General features: G+C 37.7%; 1 protein-coding gene across 2 annotated transcripts; it reads left to right on the top strand.

Moving 5' to 3' along the window:
- Window positions 1–1,977: 1,977 nt before the first annotated feature.
- Window positions 1,978–13,686, top strand: LOC116334094 (sialic acid-binding Ig-like lectin 10). 2 transcript variants are annotated; one of them, XM_039619146.1, is made up of 13 exons: window positions 1,978–2,041; window positions 2,121–2,164; window positions 2,558–2,635; window positions 2,895–3,236; window positions 3,392–3,703; window positions 5,993–6,256; window positions 7,902–8,165; window positions 9,168–9,431; window positions 9,906–10,169; window positions 10,677–10,985; window positions 11,810–11,891; window positions 12,333–12,426; window positions 12,542–13,686. In XM_039619146.1, the coding sequence occupies exons 1-13, from the start codon at window positions 2,019–2,021 to the stop codon at window positions 12,968–12,970; spliced, it is 2,769 nt and encodes a 922-aa protein (XP_039475080.1). In that variant the 5' UTR covers window positions 1,978–2,018; the 3' UTR covers window positions 12,971–13,686. The 2 variants fall into 2 exon arrangements, with proteins under 2 accessions (XP_039475080.1, XP_031613280.2); XM_031757420.2 differs by lacking the exon at window positions 2,121–2,164 and having other exon boundaries at window positions 2,001–2,041.
- The last annotated feature ends 2,695 nt before the right edge of the window (window positions 13,687–16,381 follow it).

Raw genomic sequence — 16,381 nt, 5'->3', positions numbered from 1 at the left:
TTATTTGTCGGTGTCATTTTAAGCTGGCATTGTTTTAACCCCATAAGGGGGATATAAAAAAGACCTCCTAATTATTAAGAATAATTTTTGTCTGCATTATTCTGCAGATTCGTTTTCTCCTCAGTGCTCATGTAAAAGAACTGAAATGTGTGTTCAGTGTAAAGACATCTCTATCACAGACTTTTATCAAAGAACTCCAAGTCACCAATCATCCCTGTATTCCTGTGAAAATCTTTAACCCTCTACAACACAGCCCTGCCCCAGGGCAACAACAAGTTTTTTTTTTAAACCTAATGCCCAGTACATGTGAAATTACTCCAACCAATCAGAGTGTTTGGGAAAGTATCAAATTTCAGTAAGAGGTTTGAGTCAAGCATCAATCAAGCATGATTTGAAGACAGGGCATCCTTTTCTGACACATGCTCATAGGACCGCATGGTGTGAGAAGAAGGTAAGAATGGTTGTCCTAGTAATCATTATTTAGAATGACATAAACTGCAAATCAAAAATACATGTGAGTGTAAGAAGATGGAGAGAGGGTTTTTATCAGGTTTTATGAAGTTTTTTTTTAATTTTTACTCCGTCAAAAATCCAGTTTTTCTTTTGGACACTTTTGGGGGGGGGGGGGGGATAACAATGTGTCTGTATGTAAATATTTATTCATATATTTGTACAAAAAAAAAATATCTACACATTTCATATGCTGCTGATGTGATGCCTCTTGTACAGTGGGAAGCCATCAAAACTTTTCTCCATTTCACGACGACAGCTGCTGGCCACAAAGGACAGGCTGATGCTGGAACAGCTTCCTATCAAAGACACATTGTATGGATGAGCAAATGGTGCCATTTAAGGGCAAGAGCAAATTCAAGCAGTACCGACCCAGTAAATCCAGAAAACGCGGTTTCAAACTATTATTTCTTGAAATAACACTTCGAATTGAATGAGCGCAGCAGGCAGCGCTTTCCCTCTTGGAGGCTGGGGGGTCCTTGGAGGCGCCGCACTCCTCCAACTGCTGCCTGCCTGCACTCGAGCCTCCGCAGGGGGGAGTGGGCGTCTCTAGCCGATCTTCGGCTGTTCAGTCTTCCGCCTCTGCCCCGCCTGCCTCCTCATAAAACAGGTGTCCCATCACCCCCGCCTGTTCGCAGAGGAGGCAGGAGTGGTGGCCGGCCTCCAGATCAGCTCTGTCACCGCTGTTGACCACTTACCTGCCCTCCTGAACTGTTTCGTCTTTGCAGCTGGCTATGCGGCCTCCCTCCTAAACTTTTCTTCTGATTCTCACAACACGAGAATCCATATAACATGATATTGGACATTTCCAATCTAAGCCTGTATCAAGTCATATATGTCAATATGATTCAAAAAATTTTTCAATTCTGCACATTTGGGGAAGATTTCCAGATGTTTTTATTGCTTTCTAATAGTTGTGCAATGGTGTCTGAGTTAATCATTTTCTCTGTCGTGTAATACTATTGTTGCACAAAAAATATCTTGGATTACATCTGAAATATAATTTTCTAGGCAATAAAATGGCCCAAAATGAGTCATAATATGATGTTGAGTAATTTTCAACATGTACCATCAAAATGTGTACAGTAGGGGGATAAATCATCTTATAAAAGTGCTTTGTTAAGACATTAAGTTCTTTTGGCGTCAACACAGTACATAATTTTACATATTGTTTGACTTTTTGACCCTGAGATGAAATATGTTGTGTAGTTCACACTGTTACTGTTTCTAACTTTCAGTTTCTTGTTTAGAAAATAGAAACATTACTCTACTTTATTCCTTCTGCCAAATAATACAAAGCCAAATAGTGAACATTATTACTAAGTGAATACAAATGCTTACAGCACATTCAGTGGTGCAAGATGTGTTGTGGAGATCGTGGTCAAAAAAGAAGGTGGTACTGTTAACAGCCACTTCTGGTAAAAGCATATCTAATATTCAAACTCATACTTTTGTGTTATTTCCTCTTTTTACATCACTTCCTGAATAGTTCTTAAAAAACCTCACATATGTCTATGAAGCTCGCAAGAATGTAAGTTTTTATATCTTAAATATGAAAAATTTTATGCAAAGATAACATTTCTATCATTCTTTGATTCACTGCTATTTAGATTAAACATCATATTTGTCGAGGAAAAAGTTCAACAGGAAAAAGGTGAAGGATTTTCTTTTTCTCTCGTCTATCATGTTTATGAACATAACTTTTTGAAATAAGAGCTGTATGCTGGTATCTTAGCAGATCTTTTGAAGCTGAATATTTATCCTAGTAGTGACAGTAGTTACACGGGAACGCTGGGCTTTGCAAAATTGCCATTACTGTCATTGTCACATATTTTAAAGGTGATAATGAGCCCTGTTACTGAGTGAAAAATATGTGCTGTATCACACTGTTATCTTGAGCTAAGGCGCTAAAAATATTCTCAAAGATCATTTGAGAGTTTTAACAGAATACTTTGAAAAATTAATTACATCACTTTTCACCATAAAAGCATTTCACTGGTAATGTTTAACAAATAATCATATAAATTGTTTCATGTGCAAACTTCAGACTCCTTTAAACTTCACTTTTTTGCAACAAAGATGGCTGCAACTCTGACTTTTCTTCTCATTAGTTCTCTGCTGCAGGGTGAGTGAAAAAAAAATCAGCATCACGTAAAGATTATTGTGTAAATATTACTATTTAACATGAAACATCTACTAAACTACAAAAGGTGTCCATTTCTTAGATATTTAACAGTAAAAATATTTTTATTTGTACCTGATAAACACTGAAGTCCTAGCGACAGTGATAACTCTGGATAAAGGCTACAATAATTAAAAACTGTACTGTTGCTGTAAATTACTGTTTCCATTTCTCTTTTAAAAATCATTGTGTTGTGTTTCAGGTGCTCTGTGTGAAAAGTGGCCAGTCAATATGCCACAGAATATAAATGTCATGAGTGGAACCTGTGTGACCATCCCCTGCTCCTTTGATGTAGACAGCACATTTAAAAACAACTTAGATGATACATGTAAAGCATATTGGAGTGATGAACCTTCATTTAAAAGTGAAAATGCAAAAGTAAAGCCAACTAAAGACATGACAGGAGATCTAACAAAGAAAGACTGCACCACAACTTTCAATAATGCAAGTCTTCTTCAAAGAAGTAAATATTACTTCAGACTGGAGTGTGATAATGCACTGAAATACAGTTTTACACAAACTGGTGTAAATATTTCATCCATAGGTAAGTTTTTATATCCATATATAGACAATTCATGTGAATAAATGACACTAGTCAAGCTGCTTTGACTTGATTGTGAATTCAATAGATTTTACACAGCATATAAAAACCTGAAATGAATTACTCCTCATTTCTTTATGGACTGATCTTTTTGCCAGATGTTCCTCTCTCTCTGACTCTGACTCCATCCACACTGGAGGTGAAGGAGGGAACCTCAGTGAGTCTGACGTGCTCTGCTCCAGCTCCATGTTGGTCTCATCCTCCAGCTCTGACATGGACCCCTAACCTGGGTCAGAGTCAGGAGACACTGCAGGAGAATCAGGACAAAACTAAAGTCAAGACTTCTGTTATGAATTTCACTGCTTCTCACCTCCATCATGGAAATAAAATCTCCTGCACTGCTGTCTACAGGAAACAAGATGGTAGCCCTGATGTCACTGCTGAAACAAGTTTAACTCCTGATATTTCAGGTAAGTTTATTTGTTCTCTTCTCAAATGAAAAAAATAGTAATAATGTATAAATAGTAGTAATGTATTTAGTAATAAATACTGTTACCTAGATCTGTTATTTATTCTCTCTAAGACTTAGAATAAAACAAAACTACATTTAGTCACTCACATTTGACAGTTGCTTTTCAGTTTACAGTTTCAGAGTTTCACTTAATATATATTATCATGTATTTTCCCCAAGTTATGATATTTGTTTTGTGAATAGACAACCAGTAATGCAGAATTATAAAAAAAAAAAAAAAAAATTCAGATAACTGTTATGTGATGTGTGAATGAGGCCCCAGTTCCAGCCTCAGGCCACAGATAGTAAATAAAAAATTAACCTTTGTTCAGGAAAAATACTTTGTAGCAGAAAAATCCAAATGGTAGCTGATAAGGTCTTTGAATGCAAACCAGGACAAACGTGAGTGAAAGTAGCAGTGGGAAAACGAATATTCAACAGTGCAATGCAACAAAGAAATGTGGGTAGATAGAGGCAATAAATACACACTCAGTAAATATGGATAATGAACACAACTGGGTAAAGTGGGACTGTAGCTCAGGGGAGTTGAGATTGGTTGGCTTTAGTTCAGGAGTGGTGGCTGGGGTGGGTGTAGCTCAGGGCTGTGCAGAGATGTTTAAATGGGTGGGTGCTCAAAGTTAAAAAGGGGCACATAGAACCAGACTGAAGCCACACCCTCCAGGAAGGCAGGAAAAGTCCTGTAACTTACTTTAATTTACTTTTAATAATAAGCTAATACTCCTGTGTGCTATAGACCAGCGGTCCCCAATCCCCGGGCCTCGGACCGGTACCGGTCCGTGAGTCGTTTGTTACCGGGCCGCGAGAGTTGAGGCTCAGGTGTGAAATGTATGGTTTTCATGGTTTTGATCGGTTTTCAGCATTATTTTGTTATCTTTTTTTATCGTTAACTCGGTTTTTCTGGGTCTTTTCACGTATGTTATGAATAAATCTTCTTTCTTTTGGTACCGGTACTATTTTTATTTTATTATTTATGTATTTATCCGCGACACCTTAAAGGCCGGTCCGTCAAAATATTGTCTGGCATAAACCGGTCCATGAGGCAAAAAAGGTTGGGGACCGCTGCTAGGTGTACGCTGTACACCTAGTTACTGGTTTTTGTTGCATCAGTCTGCGTCTCCCAATTAATTTGTTTCTCCTACAGCTCTGCGTATGGCAAGCCATTTTAGCCAAATATCGTGAGTTTTCTAACACGTCTGGTTAAGAAATGGCTTAAAAAACGCCTGTGATTAATAGTTAAATATCATTGTTGAGGGGCACAGGTGGGACTCCGCACGCACACACACATTAAAAAAAAATTGCCTCAAGAAAAGGGCATTTGGGACACCCATCAGGAAAGGGGCAGGTGCTCAAGCCCTGCCTCGCACATGTCTGGTGTAGCTGAGAAGGCAGAGCAGGTTATCTAGTACTATTTGGAAGGTTGGCATGCAGACTGGAGCCAATTTGCACACCAAATATCCTCGGGTAACGATATTTAGATAAGCTGTTATCCGATGAACACAACACTTTCTCTGTTATTTTAGTTAGAAAACACTTAAACATAAATTAGGTGAATGGATGAGGCGTGTTGTATAAAGCTGTTTAAGTAGAGTAGAATAGTGAGTAAGAACCGGGGCACTTATCATTTCCAGGTGACCAAACTCTAAATAAGACAAAGAGAAAAAGAAGTATCAAAATAGATCATGAAATAACAAGTTCACCATCTGGCCGGAGCCTTTCTATGTGGTGTTTCTCTTCCCACCCACAGATGGAGGGGTGGGTTTACTGGAGATTCTAAATTCCCCACAGGAGAGAATCATTGTCTGTGTCAGTGTACCCTGCCTCTCACCCAGTGGCATTTGGGCTAGGCTCCAACGCCCCTGGAAGATGATGAATGGGTAGTTTTTGACACTCAGTAAAAAGTTGGTGACTGTAAGTTGCATGGTTCAGTCAGACAATATAAAGACAAAGAAAATCAGAATCATTTTTATTGGATACATCAGTCTTTAGAAAGAAAGGGCCAAGTAAAGCAACTTCTTACTATCACTCTACAAATTTTCTTGATTAAAGAAAAAATGTGTAAATTGGTGTGGTTTGGTCCCTTCTCTCCTGTTTGGTGTTAGATGTGTATGAGTTATTAATTTAATGGGAAAAAATATATATTTTAAAGGTACCCAACTTATAAACACTACTTCTGCAAGGAAAACTGTCTTAACATTTCAGTTTGTATGTCTCTTTGCTCATTTTTCAGATTCACCTAAAAACATCGCAGTTTCAGTCAGTCCTTCTGGTCCAGTACCAGAGAACAGCAATGTGAGTCTGACCTGTAGCAGTAATGCCAACCCAGCAGTGAGGAACTACACCTGGTACAGAGCTGATGGAGACCAGGAGACGCTTATTGGCACAGGAACCAGTTTAAACATTCAAGTCTCCAGAGACAGACGGACATTTTTCTGTAACGCTGAAAATAAGATTGGAGTTGGACGTTCCAGCAGCGTTCAAATAGATGTTCAGTGTAAATATCACATTTCACATCTGCTTTACGTATCATCAGTATAACCCAGCATCAAAGATTCAGATCATTAGAACTGGAATATACATGCTTGGCTTTTTGAATAGTCATCAAATAAAAAAACAATGCATTTTTGCAGAAAAAAGTATCAGCATTCCTAAACTGTTGTTTCATTACACAAAAGTCTTTGCTTGTCTGGTCACAGTGTTGGGCAGTAACGGAATAAATGTACTGGTGTTACGTATTTAAATTACAAAATATGAGTAACTGTCTTCCGTTACAGTTACCGTTTAAAAAGGTGGTATTCCAAATACAGTTACTTTGTTGAAATAAACGGATTACATGGCGGTCTTTTCGTGTTTCATATGTTAGGCTGTCCCCTCTCTATTTTCGGTAATTCCACGCTGGTGGAAACCCAAACAAAACACACATTAAGAGGCTCTAATGCCTGTGTCTCAATCTCGCGGCCCATGTCACCTCTACTTGCAGCCCGCATAATGACGTGACAAAATATTTTTTAAAATTTATTGTTCAAAAAATTATTTAATATAAAGGCAATATGAGCAGAGTGTTACATGCATAGCCCTGAAGAATATAGCCTCATGGGCAGTGCAGCCCAGTTGTAAGTAAGCTGCTAAGATTCGACTGTACACTGTTTTCGTGATTTTCTCTGAAACAATAAGTTCTGTTGGAGCAGCCTGTCAATGCCTCTCTCTGTCTCTCACTGGCAAAGTTGACCCAGACAACAAAGTAAAGCTAGCTTTCAGTTACGAGCCCGACACGGAACCAACGTATTAGCCAGAGGTCCCTTTACTACATTTTGGAGCCGTGGACCTGTTTTATATACACGCGGAATAGTTTTCTATACGAGAAAGCTGCCAAAAGTGCAGCCTTACCTAATGTCCACCCTACTGTTACTCATTTTATATTAAGATTTAAAAATATCTAGTTGGTATTGGTATGGCGAGTATCTGTCAGTAATAGTAATAAATCCCACAGCATCAGTACATTCATGTAGTTGTAAAATGCATGATAATATATTAAGTAATCCAAAGTATTCAGAATACGTTACGTATATGTAACATTAAGTAACAGAATATGTTACAAAATACATTTTGGGGCATGTATTCTGTAATGTGTAGTGGAATACATTTTAAAAGTAACCTTCCCAACTCTGTCTGGTCACACACATATAACTAAAAGTGACATCTGATTCTCAGTTTATAGGGTTATATGATATGATGTCGGCCAACTCTTTGTTGCTATAATAGTTTCAACTCTTCTGGGAAGATTTTCCACCAGGTTTAGAAGTGTGTTTATGACTATCCCAGCTGTCACAGGGCAAGAGCAGGAGCACACCCTGGACAGATCACCAGTCTGTCGCAGTGCCAACACAGAGAGACAGACAACCATTCAGACTAACATTCACACCTAAGAGCAATTTAGAATTACCAATTTATCTAACTCCTCTAACTGCATGTCTTTGGACTATGGGAGGAAGCCCGAGTACTCGGAGAGAACCAACGCAGACACATGGAGAACATCCACAGTCACTGTTAAAATACACATATACGACTTAATGATAGGCAGTGTAATACCCAACATACAGTGCACCACTAATCTGCATGTTTGATTCCTTATTTTTTAGATTCACCTAAAAACATCACAGTTTCAGTCAGTCCTTCTGGTCCAGTACCAGAGAACAGCAATGTGAGTCTGACCTGTAGCAGTAATGCCAACCCAGCAGTGAGGAACTACACCTGGTACAGAGCTGATGGAGACCAGGAGACGCTTATTGGAACAGGAACCAGTTTGAACATTCAAGTCTCCAGAGACAGACGGACATTTTTCTGCAAGGCTGAAAATGAGATTGGAGTTGGACGTTCCAGCAGCATTCAAACAGATGTTCAGTGTAAATATCACATTTCACATCTGCTTTACATATCATCAGTATAACCCAGCATCAAAGATTCAGATCATTAGAACAAGGTTTATACACCATGTTTTCCAATACTCAGCAAATAGAAACAACGTGTTTTTTTTAAATAGAAAAAAGTATCAGCATTCTTAAACTGTTGTTTTAATACATAAATCAGACTTCATGAAATACACATTAATATCGTTTGTCACGAGCACAGGAGGAACTCAGACGCAGACTGGAATCACAGAAATTGGTTAGTTTATTTTCTCGCACTGAGTGCAACTATATACAGGTGAAGGGAAAGGGGGTTGGGGTCTCCAGGGGTCACGAAGGCAGTTAGGGCAAAACCCAAGCGGGTTATTCACACACAGGGCTTCTCCTCCCAGGGATTTCCCTTCACGCTCACACCACACCGACTTACCACACTCACTACAGACCAGTAGCAGCAGGTCCTCAGGCTGGGCATGCAGAGTGAGGGTTACACGGTAACCCAGCGACGAGGCATTTCCAGCAGCTGCCTTAAGTAGTGAGTGCTGATCACAGATGATTGTTTGCAGGTGCGGAAGCCAGGGGCGGGAGTCCACAATGAACTCCGCCCTGGTAGCGCACAGAGCGCAAGAGGGCAGCGAGAGGGGACAAAATAGACAAAAACACTTGTAGCCACCATGAGTCAGCCGAACAGGCACAGGGACAATGACATTCATTATATACAACCAAGTGATTGTGTTATTGCTCTTTTTTTTAGATTCAACTAAACTACCACAGTTTTCATCTGATCTAAATGATCTGAAATAGCTTTTTAGTGTTTGCATAACATTTGACATGCATAACCCATTTTTATTTTCAGATGAGTTAGGCAGTAGGCTAAAATAAGGTGCAGGCATTCTTAAGATGTCATCTTTTTAAATAAATTGATCAGGCTTTATGACAGGTAGTGTAATACCCAATGTACAGCACACCACTAATTTTCATTTTTCAATACCCATTCTTTAGATTCACCTAAAAACATCACAGTTTCAGTCAGTCCTTCTGGTCCAGTACCAGAGAACAGCAATGTGAGTCTGACCTGCAGCAGTAATGCCAACCCAGCAGTGAGGAACTACACCTGGTACAGAGCTGATGGAGACCAGGAGACGCTTATTGGAACAGGAACCAGTTTAAACATTCAAGTCTCCAGAGACAGACGGACATTTTTCTGCAAGGCTGAAAATGAGATTGGAGTTGGACGTTCCAGCAGCATTCAAATAGATGTTCAGTGTAAATATCACATTTCACATCTGCTTTACATATCATCAGTATAACCCAGCATCAAAGATTTAGATCATTAGAACAGAGTTTTATACACTATGTTTTTCCAATACTAAGCACATAGAAACAGTGTGTTTTGTTGTAAATAGAAAAAAAGTATCAGCATTCTTAAACTGTTGTTTTAATACATAAATCAGACTTCGTGAATTACACGTTAATATCCGTTACATACAAGTGACTGTGTTATTGCTCTTTTTTTGGAGTCAACTAAAATACCACAGTTTTCGTCTGATCTAAATGATTTTAAATAGCATTTCAGTGTGTGAGCAACATTTCATTGTTTTACACTTTATTTTCAGAAGAGTTAAGCAGTAGGCTAAAATACGGTCGTAGCATTCTTAAGATGTCATCTTTATGATGGGTAGTGTAATACCCAATGTACAATATACAACTAATTTTCAAGTTTTAATATTTATTCTTTAGATTCACCTAAAAACATCACAGTTTCAGTCAGTCCTTCTGGTCCAGTACCAGCGAACAGCAATGTGACTCTGACCTGCAGCAGTAATGCCAACCCAGCAGTGAGGAACTACACCTGGTACAGAGCTGATGGAGACCAGGAGACTTTAATTGGAACAGGAACCAGTTTAAACATTCAAGTCTTCAGAGACAGACGGACATTTTTCTGCAAGGCTGAAAATGAGCTTGGAGTCGAACGTTCTAATCTGACTCAGCTTGAGATTCATTGTATGTATCTCAAAATTAAATTATACTATTTTTGTTAGAAATTGTAACAACACATTGGTGTTTTCCATTTTGACATTCTGACATTTCTGGTTATCTCCAGTAAGCATCCTTGATAGCCAAAAATTTTAGCACAGACTAAAAATATCCCCATTCATAACAAAACAACCTTAAGCAGTAAAACAAAACAATCTTTGCAGTGTGATTTTCTGAAATAAATATAAAAAGTCTGCACATACTTTAATAAAGTCTGTGTTGGGCAATACATTATGTAGATCTGTTTTCTGCACAGGTTAAAACTATTTCAAAAGCAATGAAACACTCCTGATAATGATAAGTATTGCAAGTAAGTATGTTCAGAAAGGACTTCAGTTTGAGACATGACCATCTTTACTCACAGCAGTTTACCGGTCACTTTGTCAGTTCATTTTTTTTTTAGTAATTTTTGCAAATATTTTTCAATCATCAAGGTTGTTTTGACTGACTCCTCTCCCTTTCTTTCAATGACAGTTCTTCCACAGATCCTGTTTTCATCAGATTGTGTTAAAACTGCAAGTCAGGTTAACTGTTCCTGTGACACTGAGGGAAACCCTTCCCCTGCTGTACAGTGGCATTTGAATGGGGAACCTGTCAATCACTCTGGTGAATTTGAAATATTCAGTGAGACTCTAAACATCACAGTTCACAGGAGCTCCTTCATTCTGAGTCAACCACAAGTGAAGCATTTTTCCACCCTGCTCTGCCGTAGCTTCAACTCGCTGGGATCTGCCAGTCAACAATTTTGTATGAGCAAGTTTAAAAGCTCTGCAGAACCTCAAGGTTTGTATTTGGTGCAACTGTAAATATTCTTGTTTAACCCACATACATAATGCAGTGGAGATCAAGGAGATTTGTTGCCTTAGTCAATGATATCCTGTGCTCTACAAAGCCAGTTAAGCGATACTGTCAGGATTTTTTCTCCTAAATTTTCATATTCATTTACAATAAATTTACTGTCAATAACTTTAGGAATTCCACTAATCCACACAAGCAGTTAGTGTGTTGGGTTAATCCAGCTACAGTACACTCACTACCAGTTTCATAAAATATGTAATGTTTTGCAGTACATTTATCTCATTGGTGTTGTGCTAACACACTCCTGAATGCTCAGACCAGCAAACTGCCACAAACATCTGCTTTTATAAACATGGTCACAGTTACTGATGGTCATTTTAATAAAGTGTGAATGTTTAATAATCAAGTGCTTGATTATCAGCATCTGGCTGCTACGTATCCTTGTGATTCCTATGGAAGCAGTAAGAGTGCACAGTTTTAACACACTGCTTCTGAAATTTGAATTAGTTTTTGTTCATTAATGACAGAGTATACCATTTTATGTTTTGTAGTTCAGCTGAGGCTGTAGACCTGGTGAAGAGCAGGTGATTTTCAAAAAAAAGTTATCCAATATTTAAAACCTTGGAATTTGAAATAAGTTTGTTTCACCACATTGATAATTTTATGAGTAATATGGCTAATTAAAAAAACAAAAATATTATGTATATCATGCACAGAATTAACAACTAACTAGGGTGATTTTTTTTTTTTTTTTTTTTTTTTTTTTACATGGTTTATTTTTATATTTATTTTTGTTTTTGCTTTTTTAGGTTCAGTTCTGTATCCAGCGATCGTCTTCACTCTTGTAGTGTTACTATTAGCACTAATGTGTGTTCTGCTGTTTGTTATCAGGTATGTACACAATTTGGTCCTTAAAATTGTTCAAACTACCCACTGAGTTTACTATTTACTAAGTTGTATTTGGCCTGATTTTCTCTGATCTTTAACTGAATACTGATACTTGTGCAACTACTGTGTATATTCATGCTTGATCCATCAGAAAACATACTCAACATTGGTAACACTACTGACTAACTTTAACATCAGTCTGAGCTGTTTATTAACAATTTATATAATGTCAGTGTTTGTTATTTTTAGACATGTTTTCATTTTCAAGACCTCTGTTTGTGAACATTCAGATTAGTTTTCAGCTGGCCAGCTATAATACACCACTATATTTCATCATGAGCTTATCCTGTGAACTAAAAAGTGAGCAGTGAAAAACTAAAGAGTAGGAATTGTAAAAATATATATTTGATATTTGATATTTGGTATATATTCTTTATTTTTCAGGACTCAGACAAATCACTGTAAGCTGAAAGTTGGGTTAATAGATGAAAACAACACAGTTGCGATTATTCAGCCTCCAACTGAAGAAGGAAATGAGGTACTTTAACTTTATTTTTAAAGCTTTTTTAAAGGTCTGATACTTTTACATTTACACAAGAATGAATAGATGATCTTCACCGGAATGTTCACTGAAATTTACTATGCAATTTTAGGTGCCAAACACAACAGAAGAGAGCATTTATGCAAATGCTGAAAGGTTGAGAGAGGCAGGCATTGTTGACCCTACAGGAGTTGCTGAGCCAAGCAGCACCAACTTGCCAAGCGCTGAGCCAGCGGGTGCAGAAGGAGGAAGCAAAAACTCTGAGAACAAAGGCGACAAGTGTGAAGTCATTTACTCTAGTGTGAACTGGAAGACCAAGAGCAAGAAAAAAAAGGAAGAAACCTCTGTGGACTTGAATTCACCTGGTAGCTCTTATCTGGAGGAGGAGAAGTGCATTGTGGGAATTAACAGAAATTTTGTGAGCAATGCACTAGAGATGGGAGGCCTGTATGATGAAGTGGGGTTTAAGAATGTAAAAAAGGAAGTGGAGTGTGAATATGCCCAGGTAAAATTTAAAGACAAGACTAAAATGCAAAAGTAGTAAACTTCTGTTTTGTTGAGCTTACTGCTAAAAACATAGCTGCCCAGCTGTACATGTGTTGCTCGCTGCATTTAGTCACACTATGACAAAAACATTTAAGATAGGAATAGAAATACAATTACATACCCTTTATTGATGGGCCTTTGAATAGTTACTAAGAAATATTTTTTGTTGTGTAAATATACCATTGCTTAACTATACCTGTGCTAGACCCACTCATTTGTAGTTCCACTGAATATCATTTGTTGGTAAAAGAGCAAAAAGACCAGACTTTTTATTAATAAGGTGTTTTTTTAATTAAAACTTTTGTATGTCATGCGATGACATTGTGTCATCATTCTGTCTCAAAAAAAAAAAGTCTGAGACATAATAAACAAAATTATATATGATAAACCATGAGGAGAAGTGCGAGGATCGGCAGACACTTTGACATGAAACTGTAGGAAAGACAGAATTATCACTCACAGCAGCTGTGGTATTGTGTACAAATTGTTTGTATATTTACAAAATATTGCATAAAAGTGTATCTAGTTGGTTTTGTTCTTTTTGTATGCTCCATATTAACATCTTTTAGGCAAGCTTAACATAATTCCACTGGCTAGCTGCATATTATATTGTATCATTTAGGGCCTAAATCCTTAACATAGTACAGCATCTTAGATGCATCTAATGTTTGAGGCCATGCTTTAAAATTGAATGTACAACAAATATTAAAGAACTTTAATCTTCCTTCTTTCGTCCTGTCTTTCTTATATCTTCTTTCAGATAGTGTTGCATATTGACATTAAATACAGCAGCTGTAGCTTTAACTAGCAGACAATGTGACAAATTGTGCCAACAGAATTTGCATGTATGGTGATGTTTTCAGGTGCTTGAAAAGTTGCATTTGGAATTACCTAACTCTTTAACTTCTTTGTGTAAAAAAAAAAAGGGACTGAAACAGACAAATTAATGATGAATGTTTGTTATGAGTAAAAGGAAAAACAAAGGTTCCCATCATGTTTAATGCCGTAAACAGCACGTTCAGACACAAGATATACTGCAGAGATGAGAGTGAGAAAATAAGGTGGTACTGTTTATGGCCACTTCTGGTAATGTTTCTTAACATTCACACTTTTTGTGTGAGTTCCTCCTATCACTTTTTCAAACACCTATTTAAAAATGTAACCTCACTTTGCCCATGCACTCATCATGGGCATGAACATTATGGTAATTCTGGGCATTTTAATGATTTCTGTGAATTGTTCTTTTTCCAGGGTGGAACAATTGTACAGCATACATATTTAATAACTTTTAAAGAACAAAAATGGGTGCCCAAGATGAAATTTATTTTGGATCTTCTCAAATCCACACATGGTCCAAAGCATAGTGTGAGGGACGAGGCACCTCAGTCCCTAAATATTTACTGTGTAAATGCTTACACAGTAAATATTCAGAAAAAGTGGGTTTTATTTACACACAAAATGAAAAAATATACAAAATGAACTAACAATACTTAAACAAAACTTAAGCCAAAAACAGCAACTTGCAAACAAAACTAACCTAACCCACAAGAAACAAAGGGGACCTAAATCCTGGCTGATCAGACCAAGTTGACACATAAGGATGTATTAACACCAAACAAACAAAGCAATGCTTAGTTTAATAATCACTTTAATTAAATAATATCCAAAAGAATACTAAGTGAACAGACAATTCATAAATCAAAGAAAAAGCACAACATTAAAAATAATTTATATATTGCAACCCATGAAGGAGCTGCACATGGTATGGCCCAATAAACTCTTCCCATATATAACACAGCTTTTGCCCAACTTCAGAGTTGTGAGGCTGCAGGTGTGGCCATCACACATACATAGAGACTAGAAACATATGCGCTTGCTCACTTAAATATTTTAACAAGTGGTCCTGAAGGCCTATTATCTCATCAATCATGATAAATGATGAGAACTGGTAGTTTCTCTTACTGGTATAAAATGATTTATTGGACTGGTTAATAGTCAGAACAATTGGAAAGTCCAATTGAGCAACTCAGTGACAATTCAAGAAGAAGAACTGTAGAGTTGCACATGTTGGGAGGGTATCTTGCAGCCATTTTTTAAACAACTGTAGATTCCAAGATCATTGGTTCAAAGAATTGTACATATGGATGTTACTTGGATGTGGCATGACTTTGCCATAGTCTGGTAGAAGACTCAAACCTTGTAATGATAGGAAACTGATTAGGATGTTCAAACCTGCTATGAACTGGAAACAAGATCACTGTCCACAGTAAACTGAGCTGTGCATCGTCCTGGATTCAGACGGTGCCAACCAAGAAAGAACCCCCACTCCAAAAGTGACACCTTCAACTAAAGCTCAACTTAAATTTGCAGCAGTCCTTCTGGAAAAATGTTAATGGTCAGAGGAGACAAAGATTGAGCTATTTGGCCACAATGACAAGAGGTATGTTTGGAGGGAAGACATGAGGCTGTCAAACCTAACAATACTGTACCATACTGTAATATGAATACACTATAATATCAGTTTGTCAATGCCTGTAACATCCATTAGTGTGAAAGATGCAGCAAAATACTGTGGCTTACATAGTATAAATGTTATCAAACATCTGCAACGCTAGTTCTTCGGATGGATATTCACTTCCATTTATCCAATTTAGGATCACTGGAGCCTAACCTAGCTGTCATGGGGAAAGGTACAAGGTAGGCTCAAGGCTCAAGCCGCCAATATGTTGCAAGGCACACACAGCAACAAACACTATTCACCATGGTCAATTTAGAATGACCAATTAACCCAATCCCATTAGCGTTTTTGGACTGGTACAGAAAGTCGAACTACCTGGAGATTACCCATGCAAAAAGGGGAAAACATGCAAACTGCCCCCCAGAGTGGATTTGAACCCAGGACCTTTTGTTGTAAAAAGGCAATGCTAATGACAACATACCTGCATACCTTTTTTTTTTTTTTGCAGTACTTTATACATAAACACAAACAAGAAAACAAAGAACAAATAATTGGTGGGAAAATGTTAACCAAAGCTAGCCAATGCAAAATAAGTCCTGTTCAAAAAAATATAAATACCACACAGCTGCCTAAAACCACCCCAGAGACTGTGATTTACCCAGCAATTTCGATAATGGTTTCCTAAAATAAAGGAAAGTTAATATAAGATCTGCCTTTACTCAGTGTGGTAGGCAGCATCCTATTAAGGCAATTTACAAAACAGGAAAGTCATGCTGATTTTGCTGATTTTTCTTTTGCTGCGGCAATGCTTTCCCCCAGAGCTCGTCTTTGGTGGGATGGGGGTGACCTTGTCCTGTCAGAGCAGCCAAATATGACCAAATTACAGTGCAGTTTTGGAAAACCAGCCACATATATACCTGCACAAATTTCTCAGACTTGGAAAGACAA

Source organism: Oreochromis aureus, linkage group 11 (genome assembly GCF_013358895.1).
Source record: "Oreochromis aureus strain Israel breed Guangdong linkage group 11, ZZ_aureus, whole genome shotgun sequence".
NCBI classification, from domain to species: domain Eukaryota; kingdom Metazoa; phylum Chordata; class Actinopteri; order Cichliformes; family Cichlidae; genus Oreochromis; species Oreochromis aureus.
The sequence above is the reverse complement of the archived record's forward strand: the minus strand, read 5'-3'. Positions and strand labels throughout refer to the sequence as shown.

Bases quoted from the DNA above. Each gene is read 5' to 3' on its own strand.
- LOC116334094 (XM_039619146.1), top strand. From the start codon at position 2,019: ATGTCTATGAAGCTCGCAAGAAT. The intron at 2,636-2,894 runs GTGAGTGAAAAA...GTTGTGTTTCAG, and splicing joins CATTAGTTCTCTGCTGCAGG to GTGCTCTGTGTGAAAAGTGG. The intron at 8,166-9,167 runs GTAAATATCACA...CCCATTCTTTAG, and splicing joins CATTCAAACAGATGTTCAGT to ATTCACCTAAAAACATCACA.